General features: G+C 42.5%; 1 protein-coding gene across 1 annotated transcript in view; it reads right to left on the bottom strand.

Annotated features, from left to right (window-relative positions):
• nrxn3b (neurexin 3b) overlaps nucleotides 1–14811 on the bottom strand; it is a 264830-nt gene that overhangs the window by 196167 nt on the left and 53852 nt on the right. The window contains exons 3-5 of the mRNA XM_029495823.1: nucleotides 5785–6086; nucleotides 4254–4298; nucleotides 2493–2654 (exon numbers count right to left, since the gene is read on the bottom strand). Coding sequence (XP_029351683.1) covers nucleotides 2493–2654; nucleotides 4254–4298; nucleotides 5785–6086 — 509 coding nt within the window. The remainder of the gene's footprint in view (nucleotides 1–2492; nucleotides 2655–4253; nucleotides 4299–5784; nucleotides 6087–14811) is intronic.

Below are 14811 nucleotides of genomic sequence, written 5' to 3'. Positions count from 1 at the left end.
TTAGCCAATGTGGTAATGACTGGAGGAACAGGAGCCCGAGCCACTCGGTTGAAACATAAAACAATGCAGACAAGGTGACTTTCTCTACGCCATCACCCAAACGCGCTTGCACGTGTACCCATGCGCCCTTAAAACAGGATAAAGTAAGAGTGTGTTGTTTGATGGAAGTTAGATTGCCTGAATCAGTGTGAGGTTGGAAGGTGCTAGACCGAGGTTGGCAGCATTTCACTAGATTTTACTGGCTCTTATCAAAATTGAATGGGCTGTGATGGAAGTAAAAAAAAAAAAAAAAAAAAAAAAAGCCGTGATAAGAGGGTGGAGAATGGCCAGCCCGAGACAAAGTGGCATTTTGATGTCCCTATAGTAAATTCAAAAACATTATGAAGGGTTTTTTTTTTTTTAATGCCATAAAAAAAAAGTCAAATTTTATTTTTGTTTACAAATACAAGGTTAAAGTGAACCTTCTGGCCGCACAATGTTGTTTGACTGTTCAAGCTTTACACAAACCATCTGACAGCCTTCGTGGATTTAATATTCGCATAGATCAAGATGTGGCTTAAACATATTAACAGTCATTGTTTTGAAACTATGTTTGAGTAAGAAATGACAAAGCAGTGTTGTTCTTTTTATTGTTTAGGTTGACTCACCACAAAGATGGTGGGTTGGTATATTTCTTTCTTAGATGAGCCACTGAGTCACTATTTTAATGTTCGTGGTGCAAAGATCAGTAAGTGAACACATCACGGTTGATAATGTTGTGTCATTCGGCACAGCAGTAAGGTCAATGCAACAATCAGTCTTCTGGGCAAATGGCTTAGCAACTGGCTCTTAGCAACAGTTGTCACTTTTTATTTTTTTTTTTTCCCTGTAGCTTTTACACTTTTAATTAAAGTGTAATTCACAACTTGCGTTTTGCCTTTTGTCTACTGCTTTTTCAAAGACTGTCTAAAATGAACTGCAATGCTTTACTGTGTTTTTGTTGGTGAACCAGTTGTCCCTGTTCACACATCAGCGTGCCAAATTAGTTTTTCTCTTTACAAGCTTTTGGAATTAAAATAGCATCGAAACAATGCAGCAGTAAGGTGTTTCAAATAAAGCTAAAGCTCGGGCAGCACAGCCACATTGTGGTTAGCCCTGAACAAGAAAGTCGCGAGTTCGGTTCCTGACGAATGAATGAATGGAACAAACTCGAGTCTATGCTCAAGTGCTGCTGCTTTTCATTGGTTGGCATCTGATACAAGCTTGAGACTTGTTTCATACGATGTGTCTGTTGAGTAAAAGAAAAAGTGAAACGACGACGAGAAGAAATTTTAGATGTATTCCCTTTCCTGCTACAACCACACATAACTGCTGCTGTTAAGTACAATCCTCATTTTTAGTTTGCAAAGCCGTAGCAGCCACTGCCAGGGCAGATTGCCCGTGCCTGCTGGCTGTGGTTGCCGAGGCGGTTTAACCTGCCCCAGCATGAGATGAGTTTCAGTAAGTTGTTTAGACATGGACGAGTGTTTCCTCTTTCAACCGTGACTTTTAATGTTCTCACACTGAAATACCAGTTCAGGTTTAGAACCTGCAAAGCGCAGAGGATCACGAGTGCTCAGGTATTCATTCATTCATTCATTCATTCACCTTCTACCCCTTGTCCATTTCCGCAGGCTCGGGGGGGAACATGCGCACTCTGCACAGAAAGTCCCCAATCCTGGGAATCAACCCCGCAACCTTCTTGTTGTGCCGTGCTGCCAGTGCTCAGATAAAACAACTCAAAATAGGAATATAAAATACAATTTTATGTCAAGCTCAATACTGTTGTCCCTGCACAAGGGCACAGTAAAAAAAGAAGCACAATGCTTTTCCTGAGGCTGCTGCTAAATGGAAGAAATCAATGCAGGCCTTTTTTTTTTTACAGTTCTGAAGTGTCCCCATTCCTCCCTTTATTATCATTACTTGCTACAGAATAAGTAATGGTGAGAAAAACGTAAATAACAGGTCACTTAATATTTATATATTTTTTTGCTCAAAGCAAATGCATTATAAATGTCCCAAAACAACAACACTTTTCCGTATTTCATTATGCGCAAATATTTCCCTCAGATTGTTGTCCATTGGGAGGTGTTTTAGTGGCACTCTTAAGCCGATGCTGCAAATTATATGTGACAGAAGCAATTTTAGGATATTTAAACTACACAACAGTAAATATTATGAATTACACGAAGCAAGGGAATATTGAAAGTCTGATACTTCCTCTGCCAGCTCAGCAGCTTTAATTGTGTTTTCCTCCCCTTTCCTTTCCTTCCATGGTAAAGTGTGCTCATTATTGTTTTATTCCAACTTTTAAAACAGCTGCTATGGCTGACAAAATATTAAGAACGAACCTGTATATACGACAAGAGCACTGAAGGTGAATTTGACATAAATGTTTATATGGTGTTGCAAATGAAGAGGCCACGTAGGTGTGCATCTGCCCTCTTGTCTGTTTTCATTCCAGTCCCTCCTACCTCTCTGAGGCAGCCCATGAAATTGTTGCTAACTGGCGATCCGGGCAGGTCTGCGGTGCTGGGGCTCCCACCCACGTAGAAGAAATCGTCAGAGCCCAGCATGGTGTAGTCTTCCTGAGTGTAGCCAGTGGTGGTGAGGATCCCATCAACGGAGATAGTCACCTGTCGAGGGGTAACACATAGCCAAAGCCGAGCCATTACATTCTACTCGATCCATGCTTTGTATAAATCACACCTTCTTCCTTGGTCTGCATTCAAAATGAGCTATTTTCTTTAGGTACCTTGAAGCGATTATTTTTGACTAGACAGTGTTTGGATTTTGTTAATGGAATTTTTGCCATAGGATTCACAGGACAGGTAAAGAAAATATGGCACAGGCATATTTTCTTTATCTTTGATGGGAGTAAGAGAATGGATCATAGGTTTGGTTCTGAAACTTCAGGTTGGGGGAAGGGTTAGTACAATGCTCAAACCAAGGACAAATTGATTTCACTTGTCTTAGGTTTCGGGATTTATCTGGTAACTGCAGACATACACATATACAGTACACACGAAGGTGAACACACACACAAGCACACGGACGTGTGCGCACACGCACGTCGGCATTCGCTCACGCATTTGTTTTCACACCATCAGTCTCACATTCGCCCCTCTCTTTCACACATCTACATCTATATATCCACATGCATGCAAAACAAAGGGAGGCTTTTCACACCACATCAATGTGCAAACCAAGGTCATCACTGTTAGAAGGCAAATTAAAACACACTTATTTGGACATGTAAGGGAGTAAGTGAATCGATGGTGCCATACAAAGCTAGAACAGGCCACACAGGGTGCAGAGGCTCATGCATAATCAAGACCAAAGCCCATATTCAAACAGGCTCACAGAATAGCTGATGCTGATCTCTGATCAGGTTTAGCTCAGCTGTCACGGTTATAATTTCAATGTCACTGGACCAGACCAAGAATCCTAGATCAGTATGCTTATTCTTAGACGCGTTATGAATATGGGCCCAGGTGTGAGGGTGATCGAGGTTAGCCAAAACACACAGACACCACTTTCACCAGCATGCTACGGGAAAACACACAGGGAGGGCAGAGTGAGTGGCAAAGTGATAAGTGGAGGATGAGTGAATGGATTAAAGTGTTAGTGGTTATTTTGGGTGGTAGTTTTGAGGTTAGATGAGTTTTGGAGGTGAGAGTCAATGGGACGTGAGCATGCCATGCGCCATAGTGAGTTGGAAACAACTGTCAGAGCTCCCGCAATGAAAGTTAAGGGTTGCCATTTTTTGGTAGTTTCTCTTTTAGGGCTCGGTGGCGAGGTCACCATCTTTGGGATTGTGGTAAGCTTCTGTCAGTTCTGGACGACAGTCCTCACAAAAAATGGGGACTTTTTGTGTGGAAAAAAAAGAAAAGGAAAAAGTAAGTTGCCCTGACAAAGGCAAAGAAGTCAATTTTTTTTTTTTTTTTTTACTTGTTGGAAATCTGCAATAATGTGGAAGAAACAAAGAGAAAAAAAGTAAAAGCCAAAGTGAAAAAAAAAACAAGATGGGGATTGTGGGGTAAAGAAGGAGGTTGTTGGCAGGTCAGGGAGGAAATTGAGAAGAAGCGAAGAAAGAATTGCCTGGTAATACAAACCCATCTCCTCATTTTTTGATAAGAGTGTCTAGGATGGAACTCAAAGAGAACGAATAAAAGAAGAAAGGGGGAGGGGACACACGGCAAACCCAAAAAAAAGACAATAAGAATGATATCTACCAGACAATGTAGTTTGTTTACCATAGCGTGTCCAATGCCTGATTGCTTTCCAGAAAAAGGGGAAGAAAGGAAATCAAAAGAATAGTGAACAAAAAAGGTTGTTAATAAGAATGGACAGAAAACAAAAACCAAAAGCAACGATGAAGAATTAGGATGTTAGTACATTAGTTGGTTAGATATTGGTTAGTAATAAAAAAAATGACTCATTATCATGGATGAGTTAGTGTCGTGGTGAATAAACACTACATGATTTGTCAGAGATTCGCTGCAGTAAAAACGCGCCTTGGTGCCATCCTAGCCAAATTTTCTACATCACAGCCCTGCAAGAAGAACAAAGACAGATAAACACTACATAAGGTGGTGGACTTCCAGATGAAAATTTGTGTAGGATGGATTCACTCCCAACAATCCTGTAGTGTTTGTTTTTTTTTTGTTGTTGTTGTTTTTTTCACCCTCAGTCTAACAAACTGAGCCTTTCAAAGAGGAGAGAAAATGAGAGTGAAAGAAAGACAGATCTGCAGAAAGAAAGGAGCGAGCACAACAAGCTCTTGGCTCTTACCTCCTAACTCCCTAAACTGTGTGTGTTATCCTGTTGGGATTTTCGGCTAGAACTATTTACTAACCTGTGGGGCAAACACTTACTGTCAAGGAGGGTCAGGAAATCAGCACTTACTTGTTTTGCTGCTCTGAAAGCAAGACTAAGTGCTGTCTCACCTTGGAGATAAACTAAAGGTCGACCAAGACAACGAACAACTCCACACTTTGGCGCTGATGCTACTTTCACACATCACTGGGTTTCTTATGGTGTTACTCTCTTTTCTGAGGCTTAAACACTGATACAAATTGGCTCCACCCAACAGCAATACAAGCTCCATTTAAAATAACATGAAGAAAATGGTACCTGTCAAACAACCAATGCACATCTTTGACGGGGATGCATCTCTGTCTTTAAAAAAAAAACAAACATCACAGTCATCTGAGCTATTACTTCTGCATTAATGAATGGTTCAAAGGCAAACGCTGCCTGGCTTTAAAGCGGAAGTCTGAATTTAATATAAAGCACAACAGAAGTTTGTGAAAGCAAGGAGATAGCAACAGAGACTGATAGAAGTGTCCACTTAGTTCAGTGTGCTGATAAACAGAAGAAAACACCCAGCGACATGGTGCCGTTACTAAGCTATCAATCTCATGCTGAAGAGTAGCTTTTTTTATTCCAACCTACACATTTTGAAGAAAACAAAATTTAACAATGAAATTAAATGAGAAATAATTTCATGTAAGTATAAAGACAACAGAAAAATTATGAGACCTATTTCAATCATGTTTCTGAACTGTGGCGATGGAATGACAACCAATCAGAACAAGGTGACATTCTTAACACCAGCTCTCTCTCAAAAGCTCTTGGAAGCAGCTAATCTACAGCGTAAAAAAAAAAAACAAAAAAAAAACAAAACAAAAAAAAAAAAAAAAAAAAAAAAAAACCATCCACCTGTTTCCAAACTTGGTCCATCACTGCTCTACCCCCGATTACCTGTCTCAGGTTGCGTGTCACTTTAATGTCGTGCCAGGCGTTGTCATTGAATTTTCCATTGACTGGCTCCACGATGGCCTCAAAGGCCCCAGAGCCCAGATTGATGACGAGGGATACGGCCCCATCCTTTAGGGCCAGGTTGACATAGTCGGCGGATTTCCCCGTGTGCAGGAGGAGGCCGTTGCGCTGCCAGGTTTTGAAGGACAGCGTGATCTCATCGCTGCTGCTCTGGATGGGGTTCTGCGACAGGTCGTAGCAGAAGTACTCTGAGCCGCGGAAGGTGGCCACGTTCTCTTCCCTCGCTGAAATGAAACAAGAGAAAACCCCAAAGTGTTATTTAACGGTATGGGGAACATTTACATCCAGCATTTAGCAAGTCAGCTTGCTTCTTCTGCGCTATGCTAATGATTCAGAATGTCTTCTTCAAAGTAGGGACTATTATGCATCATGATGACATTCATTCTAACATTTTTATTAAAGAATATTTTATGCATCAGACAAGCCCAGCATCCATGTTAGTGTCTGCATCAATCACGAGGCCAGCCCGGTAAATATGAGAACCTCTGCATGCTGCAGAGGTTACGTCAAGCAAACACACTCTCTCTCACACACACACACACACACACACAATGCACTGCTCACCATAATTACAGCTATGATAATCCCATCATTCAGTTCAGATCATAAAATCCTATCTGTACGACCGTGGGTTTAGGTTTCGCATACAGCCTCTAGACAGACAGACTACTTATGATGGAACACTATTCCCCACTAATGGTGCGCATAAATCAAACTTAGCCTGATTCTACAGTTTTATATCACTCTGCCGTAGCAAAGCGACTTCCTGAGCCCATTTTTTAGATCAACACGTAGAGTAAGGTGAGACAGCGGGAGACAGAAAGCGAGTGCTGTGCCAAGAGAAAATGAAACCTCCACAAGAAAGGAGTAGATCGCTGGTGTTGTGTTTCCTTACAGTCTGTGATGAAATAATTGACCCGTCACTAGCTTCCTCTTTTAAGGCAGTTTGGTCAGCACAAGTCTGGGTGACTATTACAGACAAGGTCATGTTCAGCGTAAACTGTAAAGTTGGACACAACAAGTAAAAGTAAATATTGAAAGATTTTATTGGTTTGAAGTAGCACATTTGAGAAGCTGCTATCTTCAGAAACCGTCCCAGCGTCACACCAAACCAGCGAACCTCGGTGCCACTTGGTAACAGTGACTTCATCATCACTGGCCAACAATGCCATTTTTTCTCCACTTCTTCCGCATTCTGCATTTTCTTATGTGCAGTCACAGAGAAAACATGACAGCCATGAGTGAAAGGAGAAAAAGCACAAGCAGAGGACGGAAGAGACAGATGAGGAAAATGAAAGAGAGAGCACAAAGGCTGCAGGCTGTAAAGCTTCAGACTGTTGTTTTGGATCAGGCTATATGTAAACATGAGGGAGCAGTGTTGTGGAGCTGGCAGAAAGCTGCAGTGGGAGGGAAAAAAAAAAAACAACAAAAAAAAACAGAGAATAATGAGAGAGAAAGAAAAAAGAAAATGGAGTGAGGGTGCAGAATGATGGCTTGCTGATTCCGGTCATGAGGAAATTCTCCCTTCAGCATCAAACTCATGTCTTTGCGCAACACAGAGACAAGAGGAAATAGTACAAGAGGCAACAAAGGCACCGTGAAAGCCCTCATCCATGTGCCAGAGGAATAGAAACCCATTATAACCGCTGAGACATGGCAACACAGAGAGGCAGTAGAATATACATTCAAGAATAAAAAACCTCTCCATCTCTTTTGATTTCATGGATCTGATCTAAGAAATTACACCGCCATCCTCTGTGTAGAGGAGCCTGTTGATTGTATATCCACATAGACTTGTCTCAGACATCAAATTCAAAATGACGGTTGTGTAAGCTATAAAGAACAACAATAAACGGTGAGGCAATTCCATCAATACTGAAGGCATCACTTTTTCCACAGAAACACACCAATGGATGACTAATAGAATGTCAACGTGTGGTCACACTGGTGCCTATAACAATATGGGTTTCTCCAGTTGGCCTCATTGTACATCTGGACTAATACAGGCCAAGAAACCACAGGGAACCTCAAGCATGAGAGGAATCTTGAAATAGTTGGCACTGACCCATGTCCTGTAGAAACTGTAAATGTTAAAAGATGCAGATGGGGCCTGAACTGTCTCTGCCTGGAGGCCCCTTGCTGTGCCTGATGGCAGATGACAGGCTAATGTGTGTAGAAAGCTGATGGTCTGCAAGACTTATTCTTTCTCATCAAGTTCTTTTTATAAATTATCCACATGACATCTTCATCTACTTCTTATTACGACTATCTGGACCAAACCAGCATCAATTAAAAACAGACTTTAAAAACATCACAAAGGAAACAGCCTTTGGTCCTTATTTTTATTGGCTTGCCTGATCTTGTCTGCTCTCACATGCGCCAAAGTTGTAAGGTTATTGTCAAGGCAAGTGCTTCATGAAACCGGCATAAGAGAATAAATTTGTCTATCTTAGGAGCAATCAGCTCGAAACATTAACCTTAACCCTTTATGAGCCTTTCAAAGACGAGTCTCTGTCACTTGTGACAGGCAATAAAGTTGATCTATCTATTATCAAAGAGAGCCAGGAGTAAAAGAGGAGTCACCTGTTGACCAGTGCAGTAGAGGATAAGAATTTCCCTAACCCTTTCGTTCCTAACCTGGCTAAATCGTATCTAGTAATTTAACATATGTGACATTTAACTCAGAAAATGTTGCCCGACTATGCTATGTTTGAATGTCCTTCTACTAAATCTATATTATCATGTAATTAAAAAGTTTCTGTGGTAATGACATGTGGTAACATTGCTTCTATGAATAATAGAGAGAGCAAATTGATATTATGCAATATTGCGCCTCAGCAATATAAAACCCTAGGTAAGTGTATACGGATCCATAAAAACCAGGGGAAATGTATTGCCTGTTGAGACATGTCCTGCACAGACCTGTGGTTTTCATATCGATCATATCACAGGGTCATTTTCCCTTATTTTCGCCTTAGTCATCAATATTCCATTTGCGTGCTGCCTGGCCCATGCACTGGGGGCTGGAGTTCGATTTCAAAATCCACTGGAAGCAATTAGCTCCTTCATTACCATCTCCCATTCTCTTCCACCCCCTCACCTCTCCACCACACACACACACACACACACACACACACACACACGCTGCCTGAGCTGGCTCTTCAGTCTGACCCCACGGGGGCCTTGGAGCAGAGAGCAATGTCACCTTCCAGAGCTGCAGTCCACAACCTTTCACCTCCTTAAGATCGTGGCAGGATAATAATCACTCTGGGAGGCAAAAGTCTTAATAGACATAAGGGGAGATCAGATGAGTTTAATGATAGGATTAGAGATAGGAGGCATAGTGATCATCAAGGCAAAATACTGACTTTAGCCTGAGATGCTTTCGCTGCACGGCTGCCGAGCCCATAAGCCTCACTGCACACCGAGGCTAGCTGGGCACTAGTTCTGGGCCCAGGAAGACTTGTCTCTGTTGAAGTGTACTCAATCTGTGCTGACATTTAACGTATCAAATGCATGTTTGCAAATGCACAAGCTTGAAGTTCTGGACCTCAACACAGAAAGCCAAGCTTTTCACGATTGCTGTTTGTGCGACACCCTCAGGAGCTGAAGACATTTAAGGTTGTCACCACATTGCATTAAACAAAATCCACGCTTCAATGTTCCAATGCCAGACCTCCAGACCTCACCTTCCCTTCATTCATCTTCTACCACTTATCTGTTTCTGGATGGCACAGAGTGCTAGAGCCAATCCCAGCTCACACTGGGTGAGGGTGGGGTACACAAACAGAGGCAGAGAGAGACCAACAACCACTCACACTCACAGACCTACAGAGAATTTAGAGTCACCAATTAACCCAAATATGATGTCTTTGGACGGTGGGAGGAGACCCGTGCAGGCACGGGGAGAACAAACAGAAAGGCCTGGGAGCCAAACCCACAACCTTCTAATTGTGGGTCAACAGCACTAACCACTATGCCGCGCTGCCCTCTTCCCCTTTCCATTCTCACCTTTTTCCCCATGTGAGAAATCAGCATAATTTTAGAGCAATCTGGTTAACATGACACAGCCAAACGTGAACAACGTGCTCCACTGGAACCTGACAGGAGGCTAATGCTAAACATGCTACTGTCTGGCTTAAAGCCCAATGGCGAGCCCTCATGTGCCAAGTGAATCTGGAGCATTATGGGTGATGGCTGACTTCAAAGGCAAGGCGGCAGAGACAGGCTCAAGCTGAAGGAAGATTTGGTAGAATGTGCTGCAGGGTAAATCCTAACAGGCCAATTGCTACCAATGTACTGGAGCAACAATAACAATCAATCCATGATGCAAAAAAGAAGTGAGAAAGTTGCATACGCAGGGTTTCTTTGGGATTTATTTTTCTGTCAAAAAATATACACAAACCATGCTGAATTTGCCCTCTTCATGACAACTTTCAAGATGTCGTATGACATATCTAAGAGGTTGAAGCGAATTGTCACCCTTGACACTTCTTTTCTTATCTCCTGTTTCACGTAACCTTGTGAAGCCACGACAGGCGACCTGTCTGAGACTGCCTTGGATGTCTGCGCGCGCGCGCGCACACACACAGGCCAAGGAGGGGAGACACAGAAAGACAGAGACAAAGAGACAGAGATGAGCATAAACAGAAGTGACACCAGGGAAGCAAAAGAGTCTTGCACAAAAGGAAGCCGTAGATGGAAGCAAGGACCGCGAGGGGGAGAGAGAGAAAGAGAGACGGAGCAGAAGAGTGAGAGTGGCAGATGGAGGGAAAGAGAGACAGAGGCACTTCCAATGGCTCTCCAGAGAAACAAAGTGACACTGTGTGTTAAGACTAGAAGTGAAGAGCAGTCCCGGTGGCTTGGGGCATCAGTATAGCTTATTACTACACCTAATAGCACAGTGCGCCCAACAAATCCCACTCTCTGTTTCTCGTTCTTAACCTCCCTCAAAGCGTAGTCGTTCAAAATCCCATTTAATAACTCAGAATTGTGATTTCAGAAATTCTTGTGAGAGCGCCTGCTGAAAGACATGATGCACTGACATGTTCATATTCCCCCATTACTGAGTACAAGTCCCAGCCTTTCTATTGTAATATTCATGAATTACATACATGCCCTAAGCTCCTCCTAAAGAACATGAAGTAATACAGTGGTTAGCTTTACAATATATGAGACAGTTAGTCGAAATTTGGATTATTGTAAATGGGCCATTCATTTTCTTAACAGACCGACACAGGGGGAGGGTTAACAGGTTGTTAACCTGTTAGTTGCTGTCTGACGTCTTATTGGCTGCTGATATGCAAGGACTAAACCGTGAGACCTGCTTATAGCAGCTCCAGAAAGATTAACGTATTTCGCTTCGTCCAACAGGCTGAGTGGCCAAATCAAAGTGGCTAGAAAGCGGTCAGGAAGTCGAGTGCATCTTAAAAACCATTATGACAAACAGGCAGTTAGTGGAGTGCCAAATTACCTGCGGACCAAAGCGAGAACGGCGACCCTGAGGCTGTTGGTTTAGTGTGCATTTTACAAATCTAAACAAATAGGTTTTTCTTTGTTCTTTGTTCTCAGTTGTTAGATGGCATTTTGTTAAACAGGACCAACAACTTACAGTTTACAAAAAATCTTGTCATTGTGTCAGACTGTCTGTTTTTTGTCCGCAACTATTGGTTGGCATATGTGTCAATTTCATCGTCAGGAAAAAGAAAGTCTAATGGAGCTGCAATTTCTGTCTCTTTTTATCCTGAGCAGCGCGTTCTGATCAAACATTTGACAAAAGGTGTCTAAAATAAACAGGGTCGACGGCAATATGTTTTTAGATAAAGGAGTCCTTTGAGCACATCTCCCTCAGCCGTAATTCCAGGCCAAAATAGCCTCTAACGTTTTCATGCTCACAAATGGATCAGCCACTGATTGTTACATTTTTGCCAACTCTGCAGTTTCCTTCAACTCTACGGAGAATTTTAGGATAATGTATTTAATTGTTTTGGTTTTACAGCCCAAAGCTTTAGTGTTTTGGTTCAGTCCCTAATTAATCTGTTTGCAGCTGGAGCAAGAACTTGATTTTTGGCTTTTGGTTTAAGAAAATGTTCTAATCGTGATCTGTAATATTTAGGAAAGGTATTTCAATATGTATTAGCACTAATATGGACACGGCTACTGGCTGTGACAAGCTAGCCCCAGTCACCTTCAGTGCGTTTTCTAGCATGCCTATGTGTGTGTGTCTGCGTCCGTTGCTGAAGCTCCTTATTGGTTGCTTAAGGTGGAGTCTCCATGGAGTGAGTGATGAGGTTGGACTGACAGCATGGGGAGGTTGGGGGTGGCGGCAGTGAACGATAGAAGGATGGAGGGTGTCTGACGAATGGGGGCAGGTGCCTGAGGACCAATCCCATCAACTGAGGCAATTGTGCGGAGCAAATACTGGAGTGAGGAGGTAGGGGTAGAGGATGAGAGAGAGACAGGGTAAGGCAGAGATGTGGTGACTGCACTCCTCTTACTAATAGTAGCAATTAAGTGGAAGTAAAAGTGATGTGTGAAACGATAGGTGGACTGAAGCAGGACGTTTCAGATGAGTCTTTGGTTGATCCCCTCAAAGCTCGAGGTACGAGTGAAAGTTAGGGGAACCATTCTGAAACCTATAAGTTGCTTGAAATACAATGCATCATTCATCACTGTGTGTATTTAAGGCCAAATTTTGTCCATGAAAAACTTTCTGGCTGATGAAATTTGAATGAAAGCAGCAGCCAATTACGCAATCAGTAGTGGGACCCTCCTTCACATTTATTCTGAGTGAAAGAGGGCTCAAAAGGCTGAGTAATGGGAATTGTGAATAATCACTTAGCAACAAGAAGAAGTTAAAATATAGTCATGTTGAAATAGAAATGCTTAAGACGTTTGAAAACATCCAGTCAAGCTGCAGTCACAAGAGTCATTAAGATTTCAAAGATTCACTGGTTTACTTGTCACATTCTTATTCAGTGCATGCAGTGAAATCCACCCTGGCATACTTTTGACACTGTGCAAAGAGGCTGGAGGGCAATGAAGAATACTAAATGGAGTACCTGCAAGATGGATGGTTGGAAGATAGTTGGAAACTCACAAAAATGAAACTTCTCAATAAAAGGCTCACAGCCTTCCCTTTATTCACGGGCCTTTAATGTGAAACAGTACCCTGTCAATGACGGTAACTTAACACCAATCAGCAGCACAGGAGAACGCTTCTAGAGTAAACACAAGAAACTTGTGCGACAAAAAATTGACCAGACTCATTGACTTACTCGCTAACAACAAACTTTCACCCTGCCCTATGTGCCCTACAGATAATATCTAACTAGGCCAGTGAGCAGTGAAAGCTAACATGTCTTTGGGGTCATCAGGTGGGAACCGCCTTTCACCGGTGTTTTGTCTAGTTAGGCGCACAACAGTACAGTGATCACTGGTGTCCCAGAGTCACCCCCTTAATGCCAGCCATCACCGGCCCTCACACAAAGACTCACCAACTATCTCACGCAGCATTACCGTCAACTACTCTGACCTCTCGCCAACTGCACCAGTGAAAGCGGGGTGGGGATGCAGAGGGTAAAGGGCATGAAAGTATAGAGGGTGTAGGAGGCATAAGAAAGGTGAGAGGAAATTTATTTATCAATGTCCGACCTCATGTTTTCTTGGAGTATTTGAAAACCGGCTCTTTTAAGGGACTCTAGAGAATAAAGAAGATATTATTTAACTGTATTATTGGCCATAAAAATAGAGAAATTCAAATGTAAAAGACTGAATGAATGAATGAATGAATGCAATTTCCATAATGCACTCAATATAACTGCTGCTGTTTGAGTCTAAAACATGACTCATTGTTGTGTTTGCTAGATTGTTTTGTAAAGCTACTTCAATCCGCTCCTGCTTCTTCATTTCATTTAAAACAAAAACAAATGTAGCAGCTTTGTCTCTTTTGTTTTTTTTTTTCGGAGAAGGAGGAGAACACAAAACTGACCCATGATAGCTGACTTGTGGTAACCTGTGTAAAAACCAGCAGAACATGCAACAGTCTGCAACATCTGCTCCACTTACAGTCCAACTGCCGGTGCAGCTGTCTGAGGTGCAGGAGAAGGCAGGAAAGGAGAAGATCAGTTTCATAAACAAAAACAGGCAGCACTGTGGAACAGTGGTTAGCGCTGTAGCCTCACAACAGGAAGGTTGTGGGTTTGGTTCCCAGGCCTGAGGACTTTCTGTGAGGAGTTTACGTGTTTCCTCCCACATAATTTTTGGGTTAATTAGGTCTGATTGTGATTGTTGGTCTCTGTCTGTCTCTGTGTGTTGGCCCTGTGAGGCCCTGTGAGGGACTGGTGACCTGTCCAGGGTGACCCCGCCCTCACCCAGTGTGAGCTGGAATTGGCTCTAGCAGTCCCTGCAACACGCAAATGGATAAGCAGTAGAATAGTAATGAAAAACACTGAATCCATTATGGCTGCAGGAAGATCAGAAGCGTGGTTTTTATCTTCCAGTGCGTGTCACATATTGACTGACATACTGTCCATTGCAGCCGCAGTATTCACAAAACCTTCAGTGCTTTCCTTTAAATGGCTCTAAATATAGATTAGGATATTATGGAGTCATGCACAGGCTGTTTTATTTCCGTCAACAATCAAAAGATCTTTGACAGTGTGTCTCCTGAACTCTGGCTATTGCGTCAACCTGACAGCTGCCATCCTGAGCTGAAATGGGAAGTGACAGCAGTGAGCATTGTATCAGTTTCGAATTCCCCACCTTTCTGCAGCGCAGCGCCTCGAAAGCCTCGCATCACTCGCATCTGTGTACGCCATTTGTTTTCGTCAGTCTGGCACATTATATGTTTTACCATAAAAATCTGTTTTTCTGTTTGCGATCCAAATCGTTTAATCACCTTAAGCTACAGGGAATGTATCGGTTTGTATATTGCATTGGACGGCTCAT

Source organism: Echeneis naucrates, chromosome 24 (genome assembly GCF_900963305.1).
Source record: "Echeneis naucrates chromosome 24, fEcheNa1.1, whole genome shotgun sequence".
Classification (NCBI taxonomy): Eukaryota; Metazoa; Chordata; class Actinopteri; order Carangiformes; family Echeneidae; genus Echeneis; species Echeneis naucrates.
This window is presented reverse-complemented; position numbering and strand designations above follow the sequence as displayed.